The sequence below is a fragment of the Acinonyx jubatus genome, chromosome A2 (genome assembly GCF_027475565.1).
Source record: "Acinonyx jubatus isolate Ajub_Pintada_27869175 chromosome A2, VMU_Ajub_asm_v1.0, whole genome shotgun sequence".
Lineage (NCBI taxonomy): Eukaryota > Metazoa > Chordata > Mammalia > Carnivora > Felidae > Acinonyx > Acinonyx jubatus.
In genome coordinates this window covers 47,396,819-47,424,298 of record NC_069383.1, presented here as the reverse complement: position 1 = coordinate 47,424,298, position 27,480 = coordinate 47,396,819, and the positions used below count along the sequence as shown (strand labels likewise).

Sequence of the window (27,480 nt, the reverse complement as noted above, 5' to 3'; positions counted from 1 at the left end):
TCTGCAAGTCTGTGTAACGTCTCTGTGTATATGCTCGTTCCGCAGGGTGACTTTGAATGAAAAGGACAATTTCATGAATGCTGAAAATCTGGGGATCGTGTTTGGGCCCACCCTGATGAGGTCCCCTGAGGACAGCACCCTCACCACCCTGCAGGACATGCGGTACCAAAAGCTGATTGTGCAGATTTTAATAGAAAATGAAGATGTTTTGTTTTAATCCACCGGGGAAATGAGCTGAATGGCCCCGGCCCCATCTAAGTTGATAAGGCTAAAGGAATAAAAGCATTTCTTACGCTTGATTTGTTTTCCAAACAAGTGGCAGAATTTCCTGGACCGCAGCGGGTTGTCAAGTCGGCTCCTGTGTCTCATAGACACTCGCCTCGTCCACGTGAGAAGAGCAGGGGTGAGAGTGACCAAGGCCCTTGTCTTGGGTCTTTGCCGTGCCTCCTACGTACATCTGTTTTGCTGGAAGAGTGATTAATAAATCTTTAACTTATTAAAAAACAACAACGTAGACTTTTAAGCTTCAGTCTTATCAGTAATAAAAGGGAATTTAATTTAATTCATAGAGGTACTTGATACAGTTATACGTTTTCCACTTACAAAAAGAAGACAATTCTATGTTAAATGTTAAATGAGACTTCTATTGTAAAATGTATTTTTATTTTAGCTGCGAGAATGTTACTTTATTTCAGCAAATAGAACTCAATGCAGTGCATTGATTATGACCCTGTGTACTTTGTCCCGCTTCTTGCTGTGATCCCTGAAAACGTTTACCATGAATGCAGTATTATCTTGACATACCTCTGTCCTTATCAGTGCTTTGCAATGGAAGTTCACCGGCCACCTGTGTCCCTGCTTCTGATAGTTTTTGCTGTTAAGCACACTGGCAGCTTGCTGTCGTATGGTATACGTTTATAGCAATTGTAGGATGGCCTGATACATCCACGCATCTTCTTTCCATAACAATGTTGTGGAATTCCAGAGTATGTTTTGGCATTGGCTGTAGTCTTTCCATACCGTGTGTGAATATCCCAGAATATGCAGAATGTGGTCATTTTACATAAAATGATTTGGGAACACTGGTTGAATCTGGGCCATGTAAAAAAGTGAGCACTTTCCCTGTTTTCAGGCCAGCATTCTGACTTCATCGATTAATGGCAAATTGTATTTTTGTCACACTTCTGTATTTATGAAAAGTGAATCTGCAGAATAATTGTTGATTTTTTTTTTCGTTTTTGTTTTATAAACAAGACTATTTTTAAAAGTAAGAATGAGTAAGTTGGGTTTTTACAAATATTCCTCCTTGATAAGAGTAGCTGTGTATGGATCATAATTTAATATGACTTTATTACTATAGCTCCATCTTATTGGTGATATTTATCTTAGCATGAGCTTTTCACGGCAAGATTTCTATATTTTGTAACCTAGGTAAAATATTGGAAGCATCAAAACCTGTAAATCTAATTTTTTTCCCTGCCATCCAACTACAGCGTCTTTTCCTCTGATTGAGCTGATCCACGTACTTACTCGGTAGTCTGGTTTTGGAGTGACCGGAAGAGAATTACTGTGTGAGAAGTGAGCCGGAAGGAGGAGGGCGGTGCAGCTGTTGTCCTGCATGGGCTCTGTTGGCACACGGCGGGGTCAGAATGGTTCTGCTGGGTCCCTGCTCTATTGTTCCTCCCAACTGTACAGATTTGTTTGTTGTAGCTTCTGTACTTCTGGATACTGTCAAAAGATTATCTGAAAATGGTTTTATTTTGTGAAGTGAATACTACTTTGTAATTTATGATAGCGTAAATGGAAGGAAAAGCATTAAATGTATTAAATTCTTCTGTCTATCGTTGCGGAGTGTGCGAAGAAAACTGGTGTTGGGGAGCGGCAGGGTCCAGTAGGGGGAGAATGTCTAAACCACTGTTCCCGGACGGGTTTTGGCGACAGTTTCTGTCGTCACCAAAACATGGGGAGGAAGCAGACACGTCCCACTGAGTCCCCACCCTGTTGCCCACCCCTTTTCCAGTGTCCACTCTGGAGGGCCTGCTTGGGATTCTAATGCTCCGCCTTCACTGTCCCTAAGACGTGTTGCATTTATGTTTTTCATTAAAAGACGTAGGGTTTATGGGCGCCTTGGGTGGCTCAGTCGGTTGAGCGTCCTACTTCGGCTCAGGTCATGATCTCACAGTTCGTGGGTTCCAGCTCCGCATCAGGCTCTGTGCCGACAGCTTAGCCTGGAGCCTGCTTCAGATTCTGTCTCTCCTCCTCTCTCTGCCCCTCCCCCGCTCACGCTTTGTCTCACTGTGTTTCTCAAAAATAAATAAATGTAAAAAAAAAGAAAAATTAAAAAAAAAAAAAAAGATGTAGGGTTTAGAGCAAATCCCCCCTACGTCATCCTCAGGAGAACAGGACAAGAGTTTCTGAGCCAGAAAGACCTGAGTTTGAATCCCAGATCTGTCTGTTCTCAGCTGCATGTGACCTTGGGAATGCCTTTGCTCATCTGAAAAACTGGGCAAAATGTTCTGGCTGTGACATCTTAGATGAAATGACCTAAAGCCATTAGTAACAGTTATTTCTTAGTATTATTATTAAGAGTGATGACTTCACAGGGAAAGAGATATAACCTAGGGTGGGAAGGCAGAAGCAGGAGAAGAAAAGGGTTTGTCCCAGGTTAAATCCAAGTTCGAGTAGTAATAAGGGATATTATAACAGGGCTCTATACTATGTAATGAGGGTCACCTGACTCCTTTTCTTGGCTGTGATTACAACACCCGATCCCCTCTCCCTTGCTTTAGTCTGAAGCTTGCTCGCCCACATTTATCTCCCCCACCATCTGGCAGCCTGGCATGGCTCCTCTTACCCGGCTTGAAATTCCTGCCATTGGAATAACTCTAGTAGTGATCACCTGAGAAGAGGCAGCACTGTTTCCAGAAACCCACTGCTGTCTACAAGTGGGTTGTGGGAGGCGCGACAGGGGCGGAGTGGGTGGAAGAAGATCGTTCTCAGGAGGGGAGAAGACCCCTTTTCTTTCTCCCATTAACATAAATGGGCACCTGGTCTCCAGAACTGGGAGGGGGCCGGTGCTGAATTTCAAGGATAGCAGTCTGGAGGGCAGAGACAGGGAGGAGAGGACAGCATAGGGTAGTCGCATACCACACAGTTCAAGCATTGCCTGGGCTATTCTGATTCCTACTAAAAACCAACTCAGCTTACAAATTCTCAAGATCTACCCATCCCCAAATTTATAGTGACTCTTTGGTTTTAAAAATGTTCATTAATTTTCAACAAATATTTATCAAGCATTTATTAATGGGCCAGACACTGCGAATACCTGGAGGCAGGAAAGAGGCTTATCTCACTGGAAGAATTAAATAAGTTTAGTCTGGCTAGAGAGAGAAAGCTGGTCATGTTGAAGATTTGGTACTCTGACCTCAGGGAAATCGGTGCCACTCATTTTTTTTTTTTTTTGAATAAACTTAATTTTGGAATAGTTTTACATTTACAGAAAACTTGCAGAGGTACTACAGAGAGTGCCTGTGTACTCCTGACCCACTTTCCCCTAATGTTAACGTCTTATGTAACCACCGTCCATTAATCAAAACTAAGAAACCGACACTGGCACATTACTATTAACTCCAGACTTTATTCAGATTTCATGGGTTTTCCACCAATATCCTTTTCCTATCCTGGGATATGGTCCAGAGCGCCCCACTGCATTGGCATTAATGGGTTGTAAGGGACAGATGACAGAATCTAGTTTACATTTTTAAAAGATCACTTACCTGACCGTGGATCCATTGGAGAACACGTCGGCAGACAGGGGTAGTGAAGGTAGATGTCGTTAGATGCTCTCCTTGTCATGCAGGACTGCGGTGATGTAGCCTGCATCGGGTGGTAGAAAGGCAGAGACAGCTAGAATAGTCATCTTGAGGAGGCAGAGTTGAAAAGGTTTGGTTATAGGTTGGATTAAAGAATCGAGGGTGATTCTCGGGGGGGCTGAATTTGACAACCGGATAGGATTTACAGAAAAGAACACAGAGGAGCTGGAGGTCTACAGGAGGGGTGGGGAAAGAATAGGGAAGATGGTGAGGTCTACTTTGGACATGGTGAGATAGAGATCACTGTGAAATTTCCAAGCAGAGATGTTTCACTGGCAATGACAGGGACAGATCCCAGCTAGAGACACGGATCTGGGAGATAACAACTGAAATCGTGGGAGTGAATGAAAGTACTCAAGGATACAGAACAGAGAAATAGGTGACAGTCCCCATTCGGAGTTCTGTGGAGCACCAACATTCAGGAGAGGAGCAGGCAAGTGAAGTCTGTTTTAATGTAGTAAAATAAAGAGGGTCTCAGAGTGCAGTTCAGAAAGACTCTCTCCCTTGTATTCAGGTTTGTTCCACAATGTCCTAATGCATTTCTTTGTCCCACTTAGATTTTTTTGCTACACGCAAGGTACCACATTCAACGCTGTGCATTGGAGGAGTTGCTTAGTTATTCTGTAAATGCAAATGAGCTGGCGTCATTTTGCTTTTCTAAGTTGAGTTGAAAAGATGTTGTCAATACTCACAGACCTCCTTCACTGCCTTCCTGCAGTTTGTACAAAGTGCTCATCCAGCAGGCATCACAAAATACCTCGACTGTGTGTATGTCTGTCTCCATTGAAATACAAACTCCCTGAGGTCGGGAGTCGAGGATCCCACTTAGCCAATCAGGCACCCTCCTGCACAGCCTGCAAGTCTCCACGCAGGCTCCCCTGGCTGAGACCTCCCCTAGCTTCCCCAGACAGAGAAAAGAGCAGATACCAGCCATAAATATGTGGAAGCACAGGAAATTTAGAGAACTGAAGATTTGGATTTAACCAGAACACAAAGTGTGAAGGAAGAGGAGGGGAGTGAGATTAAACAAGCAGGACTGTGCCAGGAAACAAGGAACCTTGTAAGCCAAGCATAAGCCAAACTCAGAAAAGTCTGTCTAGGGACACAAGAAAGACCAGAAGACATTAAGACTAGGAATATGGGAGCTAATCAGGAACCAGAGGCATTGCCCGTGTGGCTTGGCTCCCCAGAGGAGGGATGGAGAAGAGTCAGGGATAGGAGAGAGATTTAAGAGGTTGTTAGGACCCACTGATTTGATGCCAGAATTGAAAGGAAGGAAAGTGTCACAAATGTTACCCTCCATGTCTGGTTTTTGCAACTAAATGAATATTTAACGAAGATACGAGAATATGAGAAAGGGAGCAGGTTCAGCAGGGGAAAATCATGGGCTCAGTTTGCAGGATGCACTATGATGCTAATAGTTCATCCATGTGGAAATGTCCAGTAGGCAGTTGGACAGGTGGTTTTGGAGCTCAAGAAAGGGGGATGAGCTGGTAGATATGACCTGGTCAGATTGTGTGGCCAGTTGAAGCAAAGAGAACCAATAGTAGGTCCTGATTAAGAACAAAATCCAAGGGGCAGGCAGAACTAGAGAACATTGCAAGGAAGGTCAGGAATGGCCAGAAGAGGAAGGTGAGGGTCGGAGCCTAAGATGAAAGGGAAAGACAGAACGTCAGGGACAGACAGAGAGGCCATCAGGGTCAAATGCTGTTCCAAGATAAGTTAATGAATCCCCTTTGGATATGGCAACTAAGGAGTCCCCGGTAACTTAACAGAAGACTTTTCAACGGGACAATGCAGTGAAAGGCAACTTGCTGAACCTTACGGAGCGAATGGGGGTGAAGAATGAAAATAACACCTACAGTCAGAAAAACAGACCCAAGTTCTCTTTCCATGGGCTTGTGCACATCCTATGTATGATAAATCATCTATGGGAGCACATTTTTTCATTGTCGCCAAAAAAATTATTACCTTAACATACTTTCCTGAAAAATTATATACTTCAAAATCTTCATAAAGAATTAAGCGAGTGTTACTGGAATAGATTTTTGGTCACTCCAGTTACCAAGCATGAAACTTGTTTTGTTTTTTTTTCCCTACATCCTAATTTGTAAAATGGGTATAATCCTGGTTTTGTTCTAGTTCCCTAATCTGAAAATGGGCATAATAACATAGTATCTGCTCTCCCCTCCCTATCAGAGTGGTTCTAAGGATCCACTGAGATCCTGAATGTGAAAACAGAAGGCTCACTATAAACTGTATGGCAATGTACAAATGTTAATTACCGTACACAGGACCATGGCTCCAAAACCAATCCCCTGCCAGGCGGGGCAAGCTCACGTTAGTTCATTAACTGGCAGGGCTAAAGGATGTGGAGACATGGGATGGAGTGGAACATTCCTGTCAGGGGCAACATGGGGCTGCAAGAATCCGAGATGCAGGCTAAACAGCCCCTCAAGGAAAGACTTGTAAGACCCCAAAGTCCACGAGGCTCCAGAGGACTTTCCACACCCATAGACCAAGGTCCCTCCGAGCCTCACCCCCGTAACCATTGAACCAACTCTATCTCTAATAAAATATTATCTGAACTGAAAGATTCCTGAGGGCAGAAATCTGGTCAACTTTGCTCACCACTCTACTCCAGCCCCCAACTGGCACGGTGCCTTGCATACAACAGGCACTCCAACCTTTTTGAAATTAGTGGCAGAATCCATCCACAAATCCTCCAATGTCCTATAATATTTTGGTGCAATGGAGGAAGGGGTAACTCCAGAAGCAGAAGAATCTGCAAATGCATTTTGATGGGCTTTTGTCCACCATTTGGAGCTCTGCCTAATACCTGAAACTTTTAATTACTGAAGCTTGCCAATTATCCTTAACTCACCTAGTTTTTACCATAGTCTTTCTTCTTTCTGGTACGAATGATTAAGCATCAAAATAATTCAGTTTGGAGAATCTGAAGATCTAAGTCTCTAACTCAGTTGTGGGTTACACAGCAAGTGATAGCTCTATTGGGCTAGGATCGAGTACAGTGTAGACTAGAAGAAGGTCAGGTGCTGGATCCCCATGCCCCCCGTGGTTACATCCAAGCGTTACCACTTTCTGAGAGTGTAACTTAGGGAAAGTTATTTTACTGATCAAGCCTGTTTTCCTTGTCATTATAATGACCTAATAACAGTACCTCTTCCATGAAGTTTATGAGGCTTAAGATAATCTATATACAGCATTCAATACAGTAATTGGGGCTCAGAGTAGGGATACAAATGTTTGTCTAGAAACTCAAGAGCTTAGGGAAACTCTTACAAGAATGCTTAGACCATCGCTATTCTTTCATCTTTGCTATCAGGCATCACCACTTACTGCTGCCTAGCAAATTAGAGGTAAGGAGTTTTACCCATTTACTGCCCGGTGGGTTTTTAAAGCCAAGCCACACCCGGCCCGTGGTGGGATGTGGTGGGAAGGCAGCACGGTAGCCCTGCAAGAGCCCTGGATTTAGAGCCACAAGACCTGGCTCGGTCACAGATCAAGGCTTTTCACATTTCTGAGCCTCAGGTTTCTCCCCTTTGAAACGTGAAAATTAATGCCTGCCTGCTTGGCCCGCCAACCTCATAGGGTTATCGCTGAGGCCAGAGGGCGTGGGAGCAGGTGTGGGGGTGCCGTCACACACCTTTCCACCACTCGGTCAGCTACGGCAGCTGCTGCCCCCGAGTGCTCCCCCTGGAGCCCCGCCGACCGTCCTGCGGCTTCAGGTCTCCGCTTACTTGGCTTCTCAGTTGCTGGCCCAGCGGACCTCCCCTTTCTTCTCAAACCCCTCTCTTTCTCGGCTGCTGGGACACCACCCACCACACCCCCATCCCCTGCTCGTGCCTCTGCCCATTGTCCTTCCATACCTGTCCAAATCCCCTGGCACGCTCACCAATGCTGTTTCTTGCCCTACTTTATCCACAGGCGATCACAACCTCTCTGGCTCTGAATGCTATCTGTCAACAAATAAAATAATCCCTAAGATTCAATAAGCTACCCAGTGCCCTGTAACAGATCCCTTCTGCTAAAACCAGCTAGCACGTGACCTACTGCCCACAGCCAAGAGTCCTGATGAACACTCCATGACTCCACCACTCCGCTCTTTAAAATTTTCACATCTACCATATTTGCACTGCATCAAGAGAATTTAAAACTTCAGAATGATGTGTACAATATAGTCCTTCAACAATTCTACATTACTCTGGGGCGCCTGGGGGGGGGGGGGCTCAGTCGGTTGACTTCGACTTCAGCTCAGGTCATGATCTCGGGGTCCGTGAGTTCGAGCCCCGCGTCGGGCTCTGTGCTGACAGCTCAGAGCCTGGAGCCTGTTTCGGATTCTGTGTCTCCCTCTCTCTGACCCTCCCCCATTCATGCTCTGTCTCTCTCTGTCTCAAAAATAAATAAATGTTAAAAAAAAAAAGTTTTTTTTTTTTTTAACGTTTATTTTCTGAGAGAAAGAGACTGAGTGCGAGCAGGGGAGGGGCAGAGAGAGGGAGACACAGAATCCGAAGCAGGCTCCAGGCTCTGAGCTGTCAGCACAGAGCCTGACACGGGGCTTGAACTCACGGACCGCGAGATCATGACCTGAGCCAAAGTCGGCTGCTTAACCGACTGAGCCACCCACGCGCCCCCCCCCCCCAAAATTTTTTTTTAAAAACCACAATTCTATACATTACTCAGGGCTCATCACGATAAGGGTACTCTTAATCCCCTTCGCCTATTTCACGCATGCGCCCCGCCCTTTCAACCTCTCCTCTGGTAACAGTCTGTTCTCTGTATTTAAGAGTCTGGTTTTTTGTCTCTTCTTTGCTTGTTTTGTTTCTTAAATTCCACATGTGAGTGAAATCATATGGTTCTTGCCTTTTTCTGACTGGCTTATTTCACATAACATCATACCCTCTAGATCCGTCCCTGTTGTTGCAAATGGCAAGATTTCATTCTTTTTTATGCCTTCATTTTGTATATATGCCACATCTTTTTTATCCGCTCATCTGTTGATGGACACTTAGGACACTTCCATAATTTGGCTATTATACCTAATGCTGCAATCAACACAGGGGTGCATGTATCTTTTCAAATTAGTGTTTTTGTATTCTTTGGATAAACACTCAGTAATGGAATTACCGTATCATGGGATAATCCTATTGTTAATTTTTTGAGGACCCTCCATAGTGTTTTCCACTGAGGCTACCTATATACTTTTCGGAAAACTTTTATCTAGTCATACCCAGTATGCTATTTAGTATGGTGCCTTAAAGAACGGTGCATTAGCTCACTCTTTGATTTTGTAGAATCTTATGTCCAGCTTTACATGTGACGTGGAAATCGTCTATAATTGTCTTTGCCTCAACAGTCCTTATTCAGTTTGTCTTGTAAGTAGAGCGACACTGCGTTCTCTATTCTTGTCTCTGGAAGCATCTGAATAGGATTGGTAGTTAGGGTTGGTTTCGGCTACAAGTAGTGGAGGACCCAAATTATAATAGATTAAACAAGGTAGAAGCTTATTTCTTGCTCATTTAAAACTCCGGGGGCGGGGGGGGGGGGGAGCTATGGGTCTAATATGGTAGTTTCATACTCACTGGGGTCCCGGGTTCCTTCAGTCTGGCTGTTCCAGTGGGGATCTCCCAGTGCTTCCTTCACAAACCACTGCCTCCTCCTACAGGCTTCATTAAACTCTGCACAGGCCTGGCTTCCAAAGGATGGCCCTCCCCCAATATCCGTCTCTGCTGCTGGGATCACCCAACCTGGCTTGGGTCCCCTGCACATCTAAGCCTTCCTGGGGTCCCACTTGGCTCACAGTAATGCATGTACATCTTCCACTCATTGATAGCTCAGTCAGTCCCCCACCACAGTCCTCTCCTTTTGCCTTTAGCATGAAAATAATTTTAAGTCCCCAGACTCTAGGGGACACACATAAAGCTCTCAGAGGGGTTCTGTGAACTAATCCCCACCCCCCGCTCCCGCCCCGCAAAGCTTAGGCTTTCCTTCACCAAAGAACATTCTTATAGTACTCAAAAACTCTCTAAAAAGAAATCTATTAAGCGTCTTGCTCAATCCTCTATATCCCCCCTGTATTTAACCCCCAAGGTGGGCGGTAAACTAAGGGTCACAAAAAAATGTCATACTCTTAGCATTCTCTGCACCTTCGGGCTATTAGCTATTGTGCTCAGTCTTTGGGCCTTGTTTGAAGCTTGGTGACAAGAAAAGTCTCATTTAAAATCCTTAACATACATACATATATATATATATATGTTTTTTTTATGTTTTCATTTTTTTTTTTTGAGAGAGAGAGAGAGAGAGAGAGAGACAGAGTGTGAGTGGGGGAGGGGTAGAGAGAGAGGGAGACAGAATCTGAAGCAGGCTCCAGGCTCTGAGCTGTCAGCGCAGAGCATGACGTGGGGCTTGAACTCACAGACTGCAAGATCATGACCTGCGCCGAAGGGACGCCCAACAGACTGAGCCACCCAGGCACCCCTGTAACATATATTTTTTAAATAAAGATGTATTATTCTGGCAATCAGGAAGAAAAAAAGTAGGTTCTGAAAATAAATATTTAGGCAGTTTACGATAGACTATCTAGCTGTAGGAAATGAACAGAAGTGCAGACTCACCCGATAGATTATTATCTATTGGTCAAGGCTATCAGATCATTCCACTTGTTCCAGAAAACCAAACGGAAAAATAATACAACGCCTATCAACAGTGGATTTCTTAAATGACTCATGGTATTGCCACATAATAGATATCAAGCATTAAAAGGAATATGTTTCTATATTAACTTGGAAATGGTTCACAGTACGCCGACTTTGAAACAGTTCTCAATATTGAGTAATGAAAGAAAATACACGTTATGACCCTATAACTATTGTTTAAAAGTCTACCCAGTGCGTCCGGCTCATGCAGCACGAAGGAGTAAGCTAACACCGTCATCCTCGACTCCTCCATTTTTCTTGCCCACTACCAGGAGAATAGCAGTGAAGCCTGTTGGCTTTACACAGCCATAAACACCTCAGAACTCAGCCTTTTCTGCCCTTGCCTGCCCCCCACCAAGCTCTCAGAAGTCGATCCCAACACGGCAAACAGAGGGGATCCTGTGAAAATACAAGTGAGATCTGGTCCCCACACTGCCTAGAACCTTCCATTGCTTCCTCATATCACTCATAATAAAATCCAGCCTTCACAGTGGCACACGAGGCTTCCGTACATGACTTACCTGAATTCCTGTCAGTGCTCTGATCACCTCTCCGGCTACTAACGCCTACACTCAACTGCATTTCAGGCTCCAACATGCTGGGCACACTCCTGCCTTGGAGAGTCTTGGCAGTGGCTCTTCCTTCTGCCCCAATTATCCACCTGGTTCCCTCCCTTTCCACCTTCAGGTCGGTTGATCAAAGGGGTTGGGCACACACCACCATGCCTCACCTGGAATGGCCTGGAACTCATGGTGAGAAGGATTAGCAGGAACAGGGTCACCTTCTTCAAGTACTCAGTAGACAGCCATCTTGAGCAGAGGTCTAGATAAACACTCCAAAGAGGCTGAGCTGCAAGACACCTTTTAATAGGGAAAAGGTGAGAGCAGCCTTGCAGGAGAGGAATGAAATTTTTAGATTCAAGGTCCAGCTTGCCCAAATCTTGGACTTCTTGTAGGCCCCTGGTCCCATTAGAAATTGAGTCATGGCAAAGTCCCTCCCACTGCAGGAGAGAGAAGGAGCCCAGGAGCCATCAACCCGACAGTCCTGCTTTTCACTCCACTGGACGGAGTTTAACTCTTTAAACTTAAGTTTAACTTTAAACTTTTTATTTTGAAATAATTAAAAGTTAAGAAAAAAGTATAAAGAGTCCAAAGTATCATTCGCTCTTCTTCCCCAATGGTGACATCTTATAGAACTTTAGTACATTACCAAAACCAGGAAACTGACCAGTTAAAAGACTACAGACCCTATTCAGTTTCCACAAGTGTCTAAGCCTACATTCATAGTCACATATGCATGGATGTGAATGTTGTTGTATGCAATTTTACCCCATATACAGATTTGGGTAACCACCACCACAATCAGGATACAATCTATTACCACAAACTTCTTCCCATGGTCTCTTTGTACCCATGCCCACCCCTACCCCACTCCCCATCCACGTCCCCTGCAAATATCTGTTCTCCAGATCTATAATTTTTGAGAATGTTATATAAATGGTATCAAACAGTATGTAACTTTTTTTGACATTGGCTGTTTCCACTCAGCACAACTTTCTGGAGATACATCTAAGTAGCTGCGTGTATCAAGAGTCAGTTCCGTTTTGAGGTTCCTCAAAAAATTAAAAATGGAACCACCCTGTGACCCAGCAATTTCACTACTAGGTATTTATCCAAGGGATACAGGTGTGCTGTTTTGAAGGGGCACATGCACCCCCATGTTTATAGCAGCACTATCGACAATAGCCAAAGTATGGAAAGAGCCCAAATGCCCACTGATGGATGAATGGATAAAGAAGATGTGGTGTGTGTGTGTATATATGTACACATATACATATGCGTGTGTATATACACACATACACATATACATATATGTGTGTACACACACATATACATATACATATGTGTACACACACATATACATATGTGTGTATACACACATATACATATACACATGTGTGTATACACACATATACGTATACACATGTGTGTATATACACACATATATGTATACACATGCGTGTATATATACACATATACATATGTGTGTATATATACACATACACATACATATATGTGTATATATGCATATATACACACATATATACACATACACATACATATATGTGTGTATATATATACACACATACACATACATATATGCGCACATATATACATATACATGTATATATACATGTGTATATGTACATACATGTATACATATACACATATATACATGTGTATATGTACATATATGTATACATATACACATATGTATATGTATGTGTATATGTATACATACACATGTATATATGTACATATATGTATACATATATACATGTATATGTATACATACACATATGTATACATACACATATATACATACATATACACATGTATACATATACATGTATATGTATATATATACATATATATCGCTAATACTCCCATCATTCATATATATACATATACATATGAATGATGGGAGTATTAGCGATCAAAAGGACTGCAATCGTGTCATCTGCAACAACGTGGATGGAACCAGAGTGTATTACACTAAGACAAATTAGTCAAAGACAAATATCATGACTTCACTCATATGTGGAATTTAAGATACAAAACAGATGAACATAAGGGAAGGGAAGCAAAAATAACATAAAAACAGGGAGGGGGACAAAACGTAAGAGATTCTTATTTTTTTTCTTTTTCTAAATATAATCTATTGTCAAGATAGCTAGGCTACAGTGTATACAGTGTGCTTTTGGTTTCGGGAGTAGATTCCCAAAAAAGAGACTCTTAAATATGGAGAACAAACTGAGGGTTGCTGGAGGGGTTGTGGGGGGGGGGGGATGGGCTAAATGGGCAAGGGGCATTAAGAAAGACCCTTGTTGGAATGAGCACTGGGTGTTATATGTAGGGGATGAATCACTGGATTCTACTCCTGAAATCATTATCGCACTACGTGCTTGGATGTGAATTTTAAAAAATAAAATTAAAAAAAAAAGAGTTGGTTCCATTTTTATTGCTGAGACGTATTCCATGGTATGGCATTCCCATGGTTTTACCATTCACCCAAATGAAGGACATCTGGATTGTTTCCAGTTTGGGGCTATTATGAACAAAGCCATATGAACACTCATGTACAGGTTTGTGTGTGAATGCATGTTTTCACTTCTCCAAGATAAATGCCCAGGAGTGCAACCGCCGGCTCATGTTTGCATGTTTAGCTTTTTAAGGAACCACAGAACTGTTTTCCAGAGAAGCTGAACCGTTTTACATTCTATTACTGCCAAACGTTTTCTTGTGGCCTTTGTAAATCTCTCTCCCATCTCCCTCCCTACCAACCTCTACCTCTGTCCCCGTACAGTATGTTGCATTTCCTAGAGTTTTCGATAAATGAAATCATATATAGTATGTATACTTTTTGGTCTGGCTTCTTTCCCTCAGCATCGTTATTCTCAGATTCATCCAAGTTGTAGCATGTCTATAGGTCAATTCATTCTATTGTTAAGCAGTAGTCTATAGTAAGGATAGGCCACAGGCTGTTTATACGTTTACCTATTGATGGACAGTTGGGTTGTTTCTTCCTTCCTTCCTTCCTTCCTTCCTTTTTCTTTCTTTCTTTCTTTTGGCTATTACCAATAAAGCTGTTATAAACATGCAAAAAAAAGAAAAAAAAGTGATTCCATTTCTCCACATTCTGACCAGCATTTGGTGTTACCATTATTTTCTATTTTAAGCATTCTGGCAAGCGCCTGTTGGTATCTCATTGTGGTTCTAATTTGCATTTCGCTCATGGTTAATGATGCTGAACATCTTTTCATGTGCTCATCTGTCATCTGTAACTCCAGTTGAGTGAAACATCCATTCACATCTCTTGCTCATATTATAATTGTATTTGTTTACTGGTGAATTTTGAGAGTCTCTTATATATTGTAGGTGTAAAACCTTTGTCAGGTATGTGGTTTGCAAATATTTTCCCCTAGTCTATAGTTTGTCTTCAGCTCCTCTTAATAGGATCTTTTCCAGAACAAAAGGGTTTTTTGGTTTTTTTTTTTAGTTCTGATGAAGTCCAATTTAGCAATTTTTTATGTTATAGATCATGCTTTAAGCCATGTCTGAGAATCCTTCACCTACCCCTACATCACAGAGGTTCTATCTTTTATTCTAAAAGTTGTATCGTTTTACATTTAAAATCCGTGACCCATTTTGAATTAATTATAGTGCCATGGTTAAGGAAAAGTTTACTTTGTTCCTTTGCACAAAGGAACTCTCCAGAATAAGGGTAAAAGGAGGTCCCAGGTGAAGAGCCGTGTGCAAGTCACGGAGGATAAACAGCCCAGACTGGAACTGTGTGATGAAAGAGACAGCCACACTGGGGACTGCCACCACCCAGCCCTCTGCTGCAGCACCTTGTCCAACAAGAAAGGGGGAGGCTCAAATCTAGGAAATGCAGAATCCGACTCAAGGCATTCCCAAGAAGAAGCTATGCAGCAGGCCAGAGAGAGAGAGAGAGAGAGAGCAGTCCATAAGGCAGGAGAAGGAAGAGTCTGGGAGTAATACTTGGGGGAATGGAGCACATATATATTGGTTTGACTGAACTTGTAGAAAAGTGTACCAAGAAGCTATTGGAAGGTGTAAGAAAGAACTCGAAAGGGGACCAGTTGAAAGAGGGGAAGAGGGTCATTAGTAACTTCAGGAAAAGAAAAAAGAAAGCAAATATAGTGATCTGTACCCTATAATGCTCAGTCTGAACAATATTTATACAGGCACAATATAAACATGGAGCAGTCAACTGAACAAAGGCTGTAATATGACTCTAGAGGGAAAACTGGAGGGGGAAGCAGAAGGCAAGGTATAGGAGAACCAAACCTCAAAGACCGGAGTAGGTAATTAAAAGAGAACGCCTAATATTGATAAATCAGAGGCAAGTCTAATACACATTTCTAACCTACGTGTGCATACATTGCTTTCATAAAATAAAAACTAATTTTTGAAAACAAGGAATGCCATGTTGTCTAGCACAGCAGAGACGTGATGCTCTCGTTCCTTCCCTCCTTTGGGCACCATTCGCTGATGCAGGTTATGTATTAAGATTCCAGGAACTAATGGGGCAGCACATGGGAAACCTATTCCTTGGCTTGCGCCCTAGCCACAGTCTGCTAGTGACCTTACTTCCAAGGATTTTGTCTTATGATTTGTTAATCCTTTTCTGGTAACATTGCTTCCAAGCTCAACTGAGTACACTTCCTCCTTAACTCCAGGTAATGCAATTTCAGTGCAGACTGGATAGAGAGCGTTCTTGAATCGCATGCAAAAAAACTTCTGCTTGATTTGATTTCATCATTAAGTGTGTTCCTGAAGAAAAGTCAGATTCATAGCAAATTGTTGTGTATTAAATACTCTCCAGTAAATTTTAACTTTATGTTCTTGCAGGGAAAAAACTGACCCCAACCAACAATAATGACAGTGCTCTCTTAAGACTATCATTATTTTCAAAAAGCCCTTGGAAGTGATTGACTTGTACAGTTTGTTCGCATAATTTTCCCACACAGCCAATGAAAGAAATTAGTCAAGGAGAAACTAACATTTACTGAGTGCCTATTATGTGTCAGGCACTGTGCTAGGGACTTTGACAAATGTATTGTCTACTTTAATCTTGGCGACCTCCCAGAGAAGTGGTATTATCCCCACTTTACATTTAAGGAAACCAGAGCCTAAAGATATTAAGTAATTTTCCCAAAGCCACACAGTTGTAATTCAAACCAACCATCAAGTCTTTTCACAAGAAATGTATGTAATTACAATTCCCAGCATTAATTTGAGCTTTGAGTGCTCTGTGATTCCATAGGGTTTTAATATTTAAACAGCCACATATGATTTAGCATTGTTCCAAGGAGGAAACTGAGAAGACACTGACCTCATCAGAATTTTTAAAGTATGACGATCTCTTTTGATATAACGGTTGTGAAACCAACAAATGTTTATTGATCTAATGATTAATTAAAAGGCAATATGAGATTCAAATAGCTACATGAGAAGAACACTGTATTAGGGACAGAGTAACTAAAACTAAAGCTAAATAACTCCACCTCTTAAAAGTCTTGTGACCTTGAGCAAATTGCTTCAGCTTTCTATGATAAAACTGTCAGACTTACAGTAGCTATCTCTCTCAGGGTTCTTCTACCATTAAAAAAAGTGAAAAGAATACGATTCACTTTTGGATAAGCCCACAGTAAAGTGAAAAGCACATAGTAAGAATTTTAAATTTGCCATTGTTATAAAAGGTTTATAGCTGCAGCTGAAGCAATTTCTCCCACTATGTAAATGAAATTACATCAAATAGATAAACCTAAATGTTCATTAAGAATGTACAGGGTGGGGCGCCTGAGTGGCTCAGTTGATTGAGCGTCCAACTTTGGCTCAAGTCACGATCTTGCAGTCTGTGAGCTCGAGCCCCGCTTCAGGCTCTGTGCTGACAGCTCAGAGCCTGGAGCCTGCTTCTGATTCTGTGTCTCCCTCTCTCTCTCTCTGCCCCTCCCCTGCTCATGCTCTGTCTGTCAAAAATAAACATTAAAAAAAAAAAAAAAAGAATGTAGAGTGTGAGGGGTGCCCAGGTGGCCCAGTGGGTTAAGCATCTGACTGGCTCAGTCATGATCTCATCGTTTGTGAGTTTGAGCCCCACGCAGGGCTCCCATGCTGGTGGCCTGGAGCCTGCTTCAGATTCTGTGTCTCCCTCTCCCTCTGCCCCTCCCCTGCTCTGTCTCTCTCTCTCTCAAAAATAAACATTAATTAAAAAAAAAAAAAAAAAAGAATGTACAGTGTGAGATTTACCTGTGGTTACACACGAGCAGAGTTGAACACCAAAACTTTGGTGACCTCCCCTGACAGACTAACACCGATAAAAGCAGCTATTTCTTGGAGATTTCTAACTATGTAAGTTTGACATTGGCCTTGATGCAGGTAGGGAAACCAAAAGATTCACTTCCTGCATTATATTACCCTCCCATTAGATATCCGCCTTCTACCTCTACACACGTGACATAACAAACGGACACACTGACAAACACAAAAGAGAAAATATAACCTGGCAAACGGAGCATAACCAAACGCACCCCTTGAAACAAGAAATTAATAACTGCAGATAGGAGGCCGCCTTTTAAAGGAGCTGGTTTACCCCAGCTCTGACCCGGAACCAGGTGGCCAGCCAGAGAACATTACCTTGGATGGGAACACGTGACTTTTCATTTCCATCGACGATGTCCTAACAAACAATAAAGTTGAATTACCTTTGTTTCCGGAGTCAGGACGTGCCGTGGAGACTGGTTTCGAGATGCCGTGTCCTTTGGATCCCTCATTTATTCCCTAAATACAATATTGAATAAAATCTCAGCAGCCATCCTCTGCCATTACGTTATTCTGCTCCCTCCACGTCTCCCCGCCTAATGTATCTCCTTCGTAGGGCTCAGACAGGATAGTATTCCTTCCAGTTTCGTAACAACAAACACAAAAACCTATCAGATAATTTGGTCCACTTACTCTACCCGCATCTCAGAATTAAAATCTGGCTATTATTACATGTAATGACAGACTGAAATTTTAGGTCATTGCCATTTTCATCACATTTCTTTTTATAAGCCAGTCATATTATAACTAACAAAGCATTTATACTTATGCATCGGATGGTCATTTATTCAAGAATATTGAAGAACTGTTATCTCCAGGTAGCATGCCATGTCCTAAGGATTCATTAATGACATGTCTTAGCACTCATGGATAGCCACACCCCAGAGTGATTAGTTAGGTCCCTGGACTCTCAAGTCAATTTCCCTGGGGTCAAATGCTAGCTCTTATACCAACAGCTGGGTGACCTTGGACAAGTAACCTAAATTCTTAGTGTCTCAGTTACCTTAATAATAACATAACAGTGCCCATTTCACAGGGCTTTTAGTATTAAATAAGTTAATATTTATAAAGCAGAGCTGTACCTCATACATAGGAAGTGTTATGATCATTATATAAAACATCATTCAATAAAATGGAATTCACTTTCTAGTGAGGGAGTCAGTCAATAAATAAATAAACAAGAAAATTATAGCTAATCGTGGGACAAACACCAAACAATTTACACTCTTAATTAAAACACACCCATTCCTGTCACTGGCAAGCTAGGTTATTTGGATGAACTCCCCTGATGAAAACAATTGGGAATCAACACAATTTCAGTTTCTGAGAGCCTCCTGGAACCAATGGAGGGATTATAAAGCATCGGGCTCACCGGAAGAAGAGGGATCCTTCCTGGTTCACCCAAAGAGCCATACCCTCAGGCCTCGGACTGCTTAGAAGTAAGTTGTACCCCACCCCCCTTCCCACCCTCCACAGGTCTGCAAGGACAATTAAGTTGCTTTAGAACAGAAATGGTCTGGAGTTTAGGAGAATAATGAGTGGATTTGTTCCCGGAGGGTGCGGCCATGGGCGGGTGCTCACATACATCTGGTTTTCATTGTCCCACACTCCTCAAGCCATGAATGTAGTGTATATAAAGTGATCATGTGTGGTAGTGCCCCTAAACTCTTGAAAATCCTTTCTAGAGTAAGTTAACTTTGCTTTAGGCCTTAAATCTTCATACAGTTGGTTTTTTTGTTTGTTTGTTTGTTTTTAAGGAAAAGGAGTAAAATACAATGACATCCAAGAATATGAAGAAACACATCGACAGTAGGGGCAGGAAGTTAGGAAGAGTCAGCTGGTCTTGCTTGAACTTCAGAGAGAGGCTGCACTGTACAAATCAGCCTTGCTCAGGTCAAGTGTAAAACCAAAATGATTAGCAGTATTTTGTCACTTGCAATTTGTGTACTTGTATACACACATTCATGTTAACCTGATGTGGGTTCGGGATGTGATGCTATAAAAAGCGGATCCCAGATTCAGGCATGGGTGTAATGCTCAGTCATGAAGTTTATAAACTAAATCCAGCAACATGATGTGAAAACACAGAAAGGAGAAAAGGAATATCAAACTACCCATACATTGATGACAAGAAAGGAAAAGGCCACTGGAGATCAGCGTCTAATTTGCAAAGAATGGAAGCATCTATAAAAGAGAGGAATAAAGGAAGGGAGGAGAGGAAGGAATGGAAAAGACGAAAAGAGTAAATGTAAAAATAGGGGCAAAAAAAAAAAAAATAGACTAACCCTCCAACATTAACTATAGGTATCCCTGGGTGAAAAGAATATAAATTATCTTTATTTTCTTCATTTTGATTAGCTGTGCTTCTTAAATTCTGTCATCATGTGTTTTCTATTGCTCAGTTCCCACTATAAATGCTTTAAAAGAAAATAATCTATTTCCCAGTCTCCAAAGAAACGCCAGGTTTAACCTTGAAAGTTCTTATTTTAATTTCTAGTATGCAAATCTTGCCCTCTAGGAATTCATTCTCTTTTGCCTTTGAGTGTTATCATTTATTGCACTTAAATGTGCACCTAAGAGGCCAGTGAATTAGGAAGGAAGGAAGGGAGGGAGGAAGGGAGGGAGGAAGGGAGGGAGGAAGGGAGGGAGGGAGGGAGGGAGGGAGGAAGGGAGGGAGGAAGGGAGGGAGGAAGGAAGGGAGGAAGGGGGGGAGGAAGGGGGGGAGGAAGGGGGGGAGGAAGGGGGGGAGGAAGGGGGGGAGGAAGGGGGGGAGGAAGGAAGGAAAGAGGGAAGGAAAGAAATGTTCTGATTCAAACTATCTACACATTTAAAAAAAATAAAATATGACAAGAAAAAATATTATTAAGAAATGTAAGCACTGCCCAATCTAAGCATATTTAAATTCTGTAACATTAAAAGTCACCTGGTATTCACTGGATAGATAAATCAACTTTTCAATGTAGGTGGCTTACTTCTATAAACTTTCCCATCACTTAAACATTTCACTAAATCCTCCTTCAATGAAGAACTTTTCAGATTGGTCAGAAAAAAAATGTGGCCATACTACCTTTTTTCCCTTTTGAACAATATATTTTTCTATAACTCTAATAGATTGTATCAAAGGGGAACACTTTTGGCTGCTAGTAACAGGAAACTGTATTTAAATCTGTGATGAAATCATAGGAATATATATTATCTCACTCAACTAGTAGTCTGGAGGCAGATGGTTCCAGGGTTCTTTCAGGGCCTCATCAATATCATCAAGACCCAGACACTTTTCACACTCCCATGCCATCATCCTTAGCATGTTGGTTTTTATTCCCATGCCTGTTGACTCACTGCTACAATATGGCTGCTGCAACACCAGACATCATATCCTCATGCTGTGCTTAAATGTAAAAATCAAGGGTACAGCAAAAGATTTTCTTCTCTCAGAAAGCTCTGTCCTTTATCCACGGAGGAAGCATTCCCAGACATCTTCCTTATGGCCCCATAAGTCAGAACTGGATGGGTACTCCTAATTACCAGAGGCTGTGAAAGTATCTATGGTTTAAGCCTTCCTCCTTGATCCAGTGTCTTCATCTGTGATGGAATGGCACTATGAGGACTTGTCCTGTCCTCGCCTCCCAGGGGGTGGGTGGCCTGTCTTTGTTCCAGTCCTGGTGCGCTAATTCGAAGTTTACTCTCTAAAACTAATCGCAACAAATAAGTGAAATTACACCACTTTCAAATACACAGTTGTGCATATCATTTAAACATCCACGAATGCTAAATTAAGAAATTAATGATATAAAATACTCATTTTATATTTCATGCATTTAAATACTCTATAAAAAAAATCTTTCCACTAATTCTACATTTTAAGCTGAGACAGGCATCATGTCTTTCACTATTTTCAAGCTTCAGAAAGTCCTAGGGGCGCCTGGGTGGCTCAGTCGGTTAAGCGTCTGACTTTGGCTCAGGTCACAATCCCACAGTTTGTGGGTTTGAGCCCCATGTTGGGCTCTGTGCTAACAACTCAGAGCCTGGAGCCTGCTTCAGATCCTGTGTCTCCCTCTCTCCCTGCCCCTCCCCCGCTCATGCTCTCTCTCTCTCTCTTTCTCTCTCTGTGTCAAAAATAAATAAACATTAAAAAAAAAAAAAAAAGTCCTAGAACAATGATGCTCAGATGTCAGTTGCTCTATGCCCACTCCTTCCGTAGAGTTATTCATGACATCAAGGAACATCAAAATAGTTCTTTGAAAAAGAAGAGCATCCTGCAAGATGAAGCAGGTTGGAATTCTGCTTTCATTAGTGAAAATGGCCTATGGCAACTCCTTTCTACCCAACCAATAAAAAGCACGCATATGTTCCCAGGAGCACAAGCCTGAACCTGGCCGAAATCCACTGGTTCACATCCTCTAGTGGCTCAGGGCTGCACTGGTACTCCCCAGGTGGAATGCCTGTCCACTGGACCTCCAAACTTAAGGGAAGGAAATTCACATCTTCACTAAGTCCCTTAAGGGCCCAAGACTGGCAGGCTGCGGTCTCACGTGCTAGTTAAGAGCCTGGGAACTGGAGTCAGACCTCCTGGGTTCAAATCCGGCTTTGCAACTTAACCAGGCATGCAACTTTGAGCAACCATTTACCTTTCAGTGAGGGTCTCCTCGCCTGTCAAATGAGGAAACAACAGCACCTACATACTTGGGTTCCTGTAAGGAGTAAATGAGTTACCCCCAGAGAGCGCTGGAAACCGCGCCTGGCAGGCACACAGAGAACTTGTTAATATTACGCCTTTCAACTAAGGGTGCCTGCAACTCTGCAACATTTTGCCTGGATATGAAACGGTTCCTGTGAATTACAAAACTGGACCCCTGGGAATTAAGTGGCCATGGCTGGGGACCCGGACAGAAAGAGAAAAAAGAAATCAGGGCAGGGGCAGAGGAAAAGCTGCGGCAACATTTACCCTGCGGATTCCACCTACAGCCTCGGTCTCCTGGCCAGGGTCTCCTCTACTGTTTCTTCTTCTTCCAGAAGGAGTCCGGCCGGCGTGCGGCGCAGCTCAGCCTTTCTCCAATCAGACACCCCAAGGCCGGCGCCACGTACGTGACCTGATCCAATCTCCTGCCCTGGAGGGCGGGAACGCAAAGTTCCTACCTGCACCTGCGGCAGCTGTGGCCGCCTCCTGGGTTGGTGTTCCCCCCCGCCCCCTTCCCGGGCGTTCTGGTTTCTCGAATACTTGGCGAATGACCAGCAGGTGGGCAGACAGATGTCTTTCCCGTGCAAAGGACCGAAGTGTAGGAAGGTTCAGTACACCAGAGTGAGCAGCCGAGGTCCCATCTCCCGCGGCTGCCGGGGAGTCGCTAGCAGGGAAGAGGGAGGCGCGCGAGAATGAAAGGCTACTAACCGGGAGAGCCTATCTGGGTATTCACCTGGGGCAGTGAGCCTGGCACCTGTTCCGCCGCGGGGCCCTCACGCCGGAGCCGAGCGCGCTGCGAGCCCAGAACTGCCGCCACCGCTGCGCCGAACAGAAGTTGGAAGCGCCAGGGGAGACGAGCAGCAGCAATCGGCTTAGCTGGACTGCAGACATTTCGGCAGGCACACCTTACAGAAAAAAAGCCCGACCTCCCCAGGTTGTCCCAAGCGCACCTCCTCCGTTCTCTTGGAGGTGAGGTCGGCTCAGAGTCTTGGGATCTTCAGAAGCCCGAACAGGTGAGCAATCAGGGTGGTTTTGCATCCGCCAAGACAGAGCTCATTCCAAGGTGTCAACCTGGGGTGCTACCCCGGCCCCGGAGAGGTTTCGAGCCACAGGCGCTCTGCGTAAATTTGCGTAATTTGCAGTGTTTTCCTTGCGCAATTAGTGCTGAGCCTTTCCGCGCACACGTCGGTTGTGGAAAAGAGAATGTAGGGTAGAAAACAGAAGGCAGCCATCGGCACACCCCACCACCCATGAATAACTTGGGGTGCTTCGCTGATCCGTAAAACACAGGGAGCAGGAGGTTTGCAGACCCAACTGCAAACCGTGCCCTGGGGAGAGGGTGCCTTTTTAGGGGAAGAACTTTTGGCGGCTTCATCTTCTATTGTTTTCAAGTCGTGGCCCGAGTGTGCCCTCGGGGCATCCTGGGGAGGAGCCGGGGCCCGGGTCTCTGCTGCGGAGGCCGCTGCGCCGCCTCGCGTAGGCGCTCAAACTTTCCCGGCGGTTCCGAGAGCAGAACTTTTCCAACAACAAACACCGCTCAAGTTTTGCTCCCCGGCGCGCCGGCAACTCCCGCGAGCACCAGGCGCGTGGGCTGGGACAGAGCCCAGAGGAAACCTGGAAATGCTCCCGGGCGCAAGCGAACCCTGCGCGTTCGTACAGTTAGTGCCGAGCGCGGAAGGCGCGCACAGGTGTCTCGCTCCCCATATTAGCACCTTAAGTGCTAATAAACAGTCTCTTCGGGCCGCAGAGCGCTGCTTTAAAAGCTGGGGAGAAGCAGATGGGTTTGGAGTTCCTGATTGCGCGCAGCAGGTTTCTCTCCTTTGGAGGAAGGAATTGCGCAAAAAAGAACAGACGCCTTTAATTTGTAACTAAAAATCTCAAGAGTTGCGCTGCCTGGTACAAAGTCGGTGCATATGTTGATACAGAACTAAAAAGAAGAGGACGTTTGCCGCTTGGCCTCATCTCAACCATCGGCTGGGGTGGCTTCGAAGAGACATAAGATTGGTGTCTGGGGAATAAAAGGAAGCGTGGGACCGCGGTTTTCAAGGGAAATTAAGTCTAGACCAGTTTCTCTGAAAGCGGCAAGGCAGAAGTTCTGTCAAAAGCAGAATTTAAAAGAAACAACACATCCTGAGCTTTTCCCTCGCTCTTATCGGCATGTAAATTCCCCCCAGAAAATCACATCGAAGAGCATTCTGGGACAGAAGTCTATGGAAAAACACCTTCAAGGGAAATTTCGGAACTGTTGACAGGAGTCTAATATTCAGTGCTCACCCATAGCACACCCCCTTCCGAGCGCCCTCCGCTCAGGTGCTCATCCAAGAGGAGGCCCCGCGGGGCCGAGCTGGGTCACTTTGGGGCGTCCCTCTACAATCAGGGTAACAGGCCAGGCCAGCTTCCTCTGGGGCCGGCTTCATCCGCATGCCCGGGAACCTCCCCCGGCGGCCCCCGCGCAGACCACCGCACCGGCCCTGGAGGCCAGGCGAGGGTTGAGGCCGGGGAGAGCCAAGGTGTCTGGAGACCAGATGGTGGCGCCCTGGAGGCCATCACTCGTCCGCCCGCGCCCCCGGGGACGCGGCGGTACCCTCGGAGGGCCGCCTAGCTCCCGGCCTGCGGGTGCTCGGACCCGGGCCGATCCGGTGACGGGCGGAGCGAGGGGAGGAAGTGGGGTTGGGGGCACGTGACTTGGACAAACCCATAACCACGTTCTGTTTGCTTCCCGGGTACAGGCCGCCGCCTCGGCTCCCACCCCGTAGCCTGCTTTCCTGCCGCGGACCGCCAGCCCCACCGGGAAAGAGGGCCCTTCCCCACCTGCCGCGCCCCGCGCCGCCCGGCCATGGCCGACAGCGGCGGCACGGGCAGCTCTGGGTCCTGGTGGAAATCGCTAACCAACAGCAGAAAGAAAAGCAAGGAAGCCGCGGTAGGGGCGCAGCCTCCCGCCCAGCCTGCCCCCGGGGAGCCCGCACCGCCCGCGCCACCCAGCGCCGACTGGACTGGCAGCTCCCGGGAGAATCAGCACCCCAATCTCCTTGGGGGCGCCGGCGAGCCCCACAAGCCGGACAAGTTGTGCGGGGAGAAGTCAGGCAGCAGCCGCCGCAATTTGAAGGTCTCGCGCTCCGGCCGCTTTAAGGAGAAGAGGAAAGTGCGCGCCACTCTGCTCCCCGAAGGAGTCAGGTCCCCTGAGGAGGCGGGCTTCCCTGGTGACCCCCACGACGACAAGCAATAGCCACAGCGCGGCGGGACTGTCTTTCTCCCCACCACTCCTCCCTACCCTGGCCCGAGAATTGCGGCCCGCCCCAGTACCTGGTTCTAATCCCACCAACTTCTGAGTATTCACACGAGGCCTCCACGATTTTAATTTCCTGGAAATTGAAGTGTCGGTTAAGTTTTTAATATTTCATGGCTCGAGGAGGCACTGAATATGTACTTGTGGTAAGCGAAGATACCTGCCACAGAGGAAGTTGGCATAATCCTTTTTTTCCCCCAAGAGTGGCCCCTTGTGCCACCTGGGGAGTGAGAAGGGTGCTTCTCTGCGTGGGTCACTCACCTGGAACTGCGCAGCCCCTCCAACGAGGAAGCAGTGCTCCGATTCAGGACTCGCTGTTGGAGAGCAAATTACACTGCTGTTTTTAACGCCAGAGAAATGCACTTTAGAAGTACTTGTGTAGACTCGTACCTAAGGGAAGGGCTGAGAGGGAGCAGGAAGCATTCTTAGGTAGAAGCATTAGAAGTAAGGCAAGGTTGCTTTTAATGTTGAACTACAAAACTGTACTGCCTGTTTTAGTGTGGACCATTAAACCCGCTGCACCCTAAGCCTTAAGGTGACATTTGTGTTTTTTCCATTGCAAGACTGAAGTCTGTCATACTTAAAAGCAGGCATACGAAATCCAAAGTGACAGAGTTAATCATTTGCCACACAGTACAACAGCTACTCCTGGAAAGCTAGGGGAGGGGCACGTTTCTCAGAACTAGCAACACCCCGACTGGCACCAGTTAGCCGGATGTCTCTATTTACTAATTAAATTTGAGGAAGGGAAGGGGAGGTACTAAATAATTATTCCTAAATTCTCTTTGTTACTTCGGTACATCTTCAGACAGTAGAGTAACTCACAATGCTAGTAGTAATTCTTTTTTGTGTTGTTAACCATACTAACAATTCTCTGAAAATCCTTAAACAAATGGACTGGACCCTTAGTTTGTGCAAAGCCGTCTTCTTTTCCCACCCCTTTGCTGCAAAAGCTTACTTTAGTCTGATTTATGCATTTATCTAGTTTCAAAGCCTTTAGATGTACTAATCTGAAGATTCTGAACAAAAATCCACCTGTTTGCTTTTGTTATGAACTTCAAGAAAAGGAGTAAATGAATACCGCTTGCTTTCAGCAAATTACAAGGAGTTATTGTGGTTAAGGGCCACTGGGCTCTTTCTACCACAATTCAGTTAATTTATAAACATCCAGAAATACATAGGGAAATTGTAGTGGTCACAATGTGTGTGTGTGTGTGTGTGTGTGTGTGTGTGTGTGTGTGTAGAGTTTAGATAATTACAAGCAAGAACTTGATTGGAGCTTCTAAATGTGTTCTATAGAAAGAGGCAGATTTTTGTTTCTCTCAAATTAGTAATTTATAAAATACCAAAACATGTTCATTGGCTAAAGAGACTGAGCAATGACACTTGATGAAAATGGCTAACCTCATGAATCAAGCTTGGGTACCAGCACAATAATAGAGTTTACCATTTGATATATGAGTTTCCACATACCAAAGATTACTCCAAAGGAAATTTTTTATATGAGGATTATGAACGCCTTACATTAAAAGAGAGAATGTTTGAGCTTTTTTTTTTTTTTAATCTTGAAAAGACTTTTTTGCTGTGTATTTAGAACTGAGAGTACGTAACCAAAGAGTCATCAGGGTGAGCCTCCTGGATGAGGAAGACTTCAAATCTGTTTTAAGTGGGCCTCCCCTCTCTAGACTCTGATGCAAAAGAGGGAGAGGAGAGCATGCTGGGGAGATTCACAGTAAGAAGGGACACGTGGGCTTGGCAGATCACTGGGAGTAAAGCAAGTAGAAACTGTCAAATAAAGCCTTGGAACACCCGCATAAAGCATTTTGATTTCACTTTGTAGAAAGTAGTCAAAATCAGAATAAGCATCCCAAATAGTTTTCCCCTCCCAGGAGGACCAATAGATTAGGACTATACCCATTCACAAAATTCAGCCTGCAATTGCATAATTTAAAAATGTTACACTCATTCTTTCATCCGTAGTTTTATTGTTTTAAAAAACATTTTTTCTTCTTAAGAACTTCTG

At 44.3% G+C, this 27,480-nt stretch overlaps 2 protein-coding genes and 1 long non-coding RNA gene across 16 annotated transcripts in view; 2 read left to right on the top strand and 1 right to left on the bottom strand.

Moving 5' to 3' along the window:
* The window catches only part of CHN2 (chimerin 2), a 300,090-nt gene extending 298,244 nt beyond the window's left edge, over positions 1-1,846 (top strand). For all 5 annotated transcript variants that reach the window (XM_053218272.1, XM_027075183.2, XM_053218273.1 and 2 more), the window contains one exon: positions 46-1,846. In XM_053218272.1, coding sequence (XP_053074247.1) covers positions 46-217 — 172 coding nt within the window. In that variant the 3' untranslated portion in view covers positions 218-1,846. The remainder of the gene's footprint in view (positions 1-45) is intronic.
* On the bottom strand, positions 324-17,346 carry LOC113604084 (uncharacterized). 7 transcript variants are annotated; one of them, XR_008296759.1, is made up of 6 exons: positions 15,763-17,346; positions 14,146-14,234; positions 11,319-11,448; positions 3,777-3,919; positions 1,531-3,098; positions 324-465 (listed from the first exon to the last, which is right to left on the bottom strand). It is a non-coding gene; the product is annotated as an uncharacterized LOC113604084 (long non-coding RNA). The 7 variants fall into 7 exon arrangements; XR_008296760.1 differs by having other exon boundaries at positions 1,531-1,743; XR_008296757.1 differs by having other exon boundaries at positions 3,777-3,876.
* A 5,015-nt stretch (positions 17,347-22,361) lies between these two features.
* Positions 22,362-27,275, top strand: PRR15 (proline rich 15). 4 transcript variants are annotated; one of them, XM_053218275.1, is made up of 2 exons: positions 22,362-22,729; positions 24,901-27,275. In XM_053218275.1, the coding sequence occupies exon 2, from the start codon at positions 25,008-25,010 to the stop codon at positions 25,395-25,397; it is 390 nt and encodes a 129-aa protein (XP_053074250.1). In that variant the 5' UTR covers positions 22,362-22,729; positions 24,901-25,007; the 3' UTR covers positions 25,398-27,275. The 4 variants fall into 4 exon arrangements, with proteins under 4 accessions (XP_053074250.1, XP_026930987.1, XP_026930986.1 ...); XM_027075186.2 differs by having other exon boundaries at positions 22,362-24,481; XM_027075185.2 differs by having other exon boundaries at positions 22,365-23,184.
* The last annotated feature ends 205 nt before the right edge of the window (positions 27,276-27,480 follow it).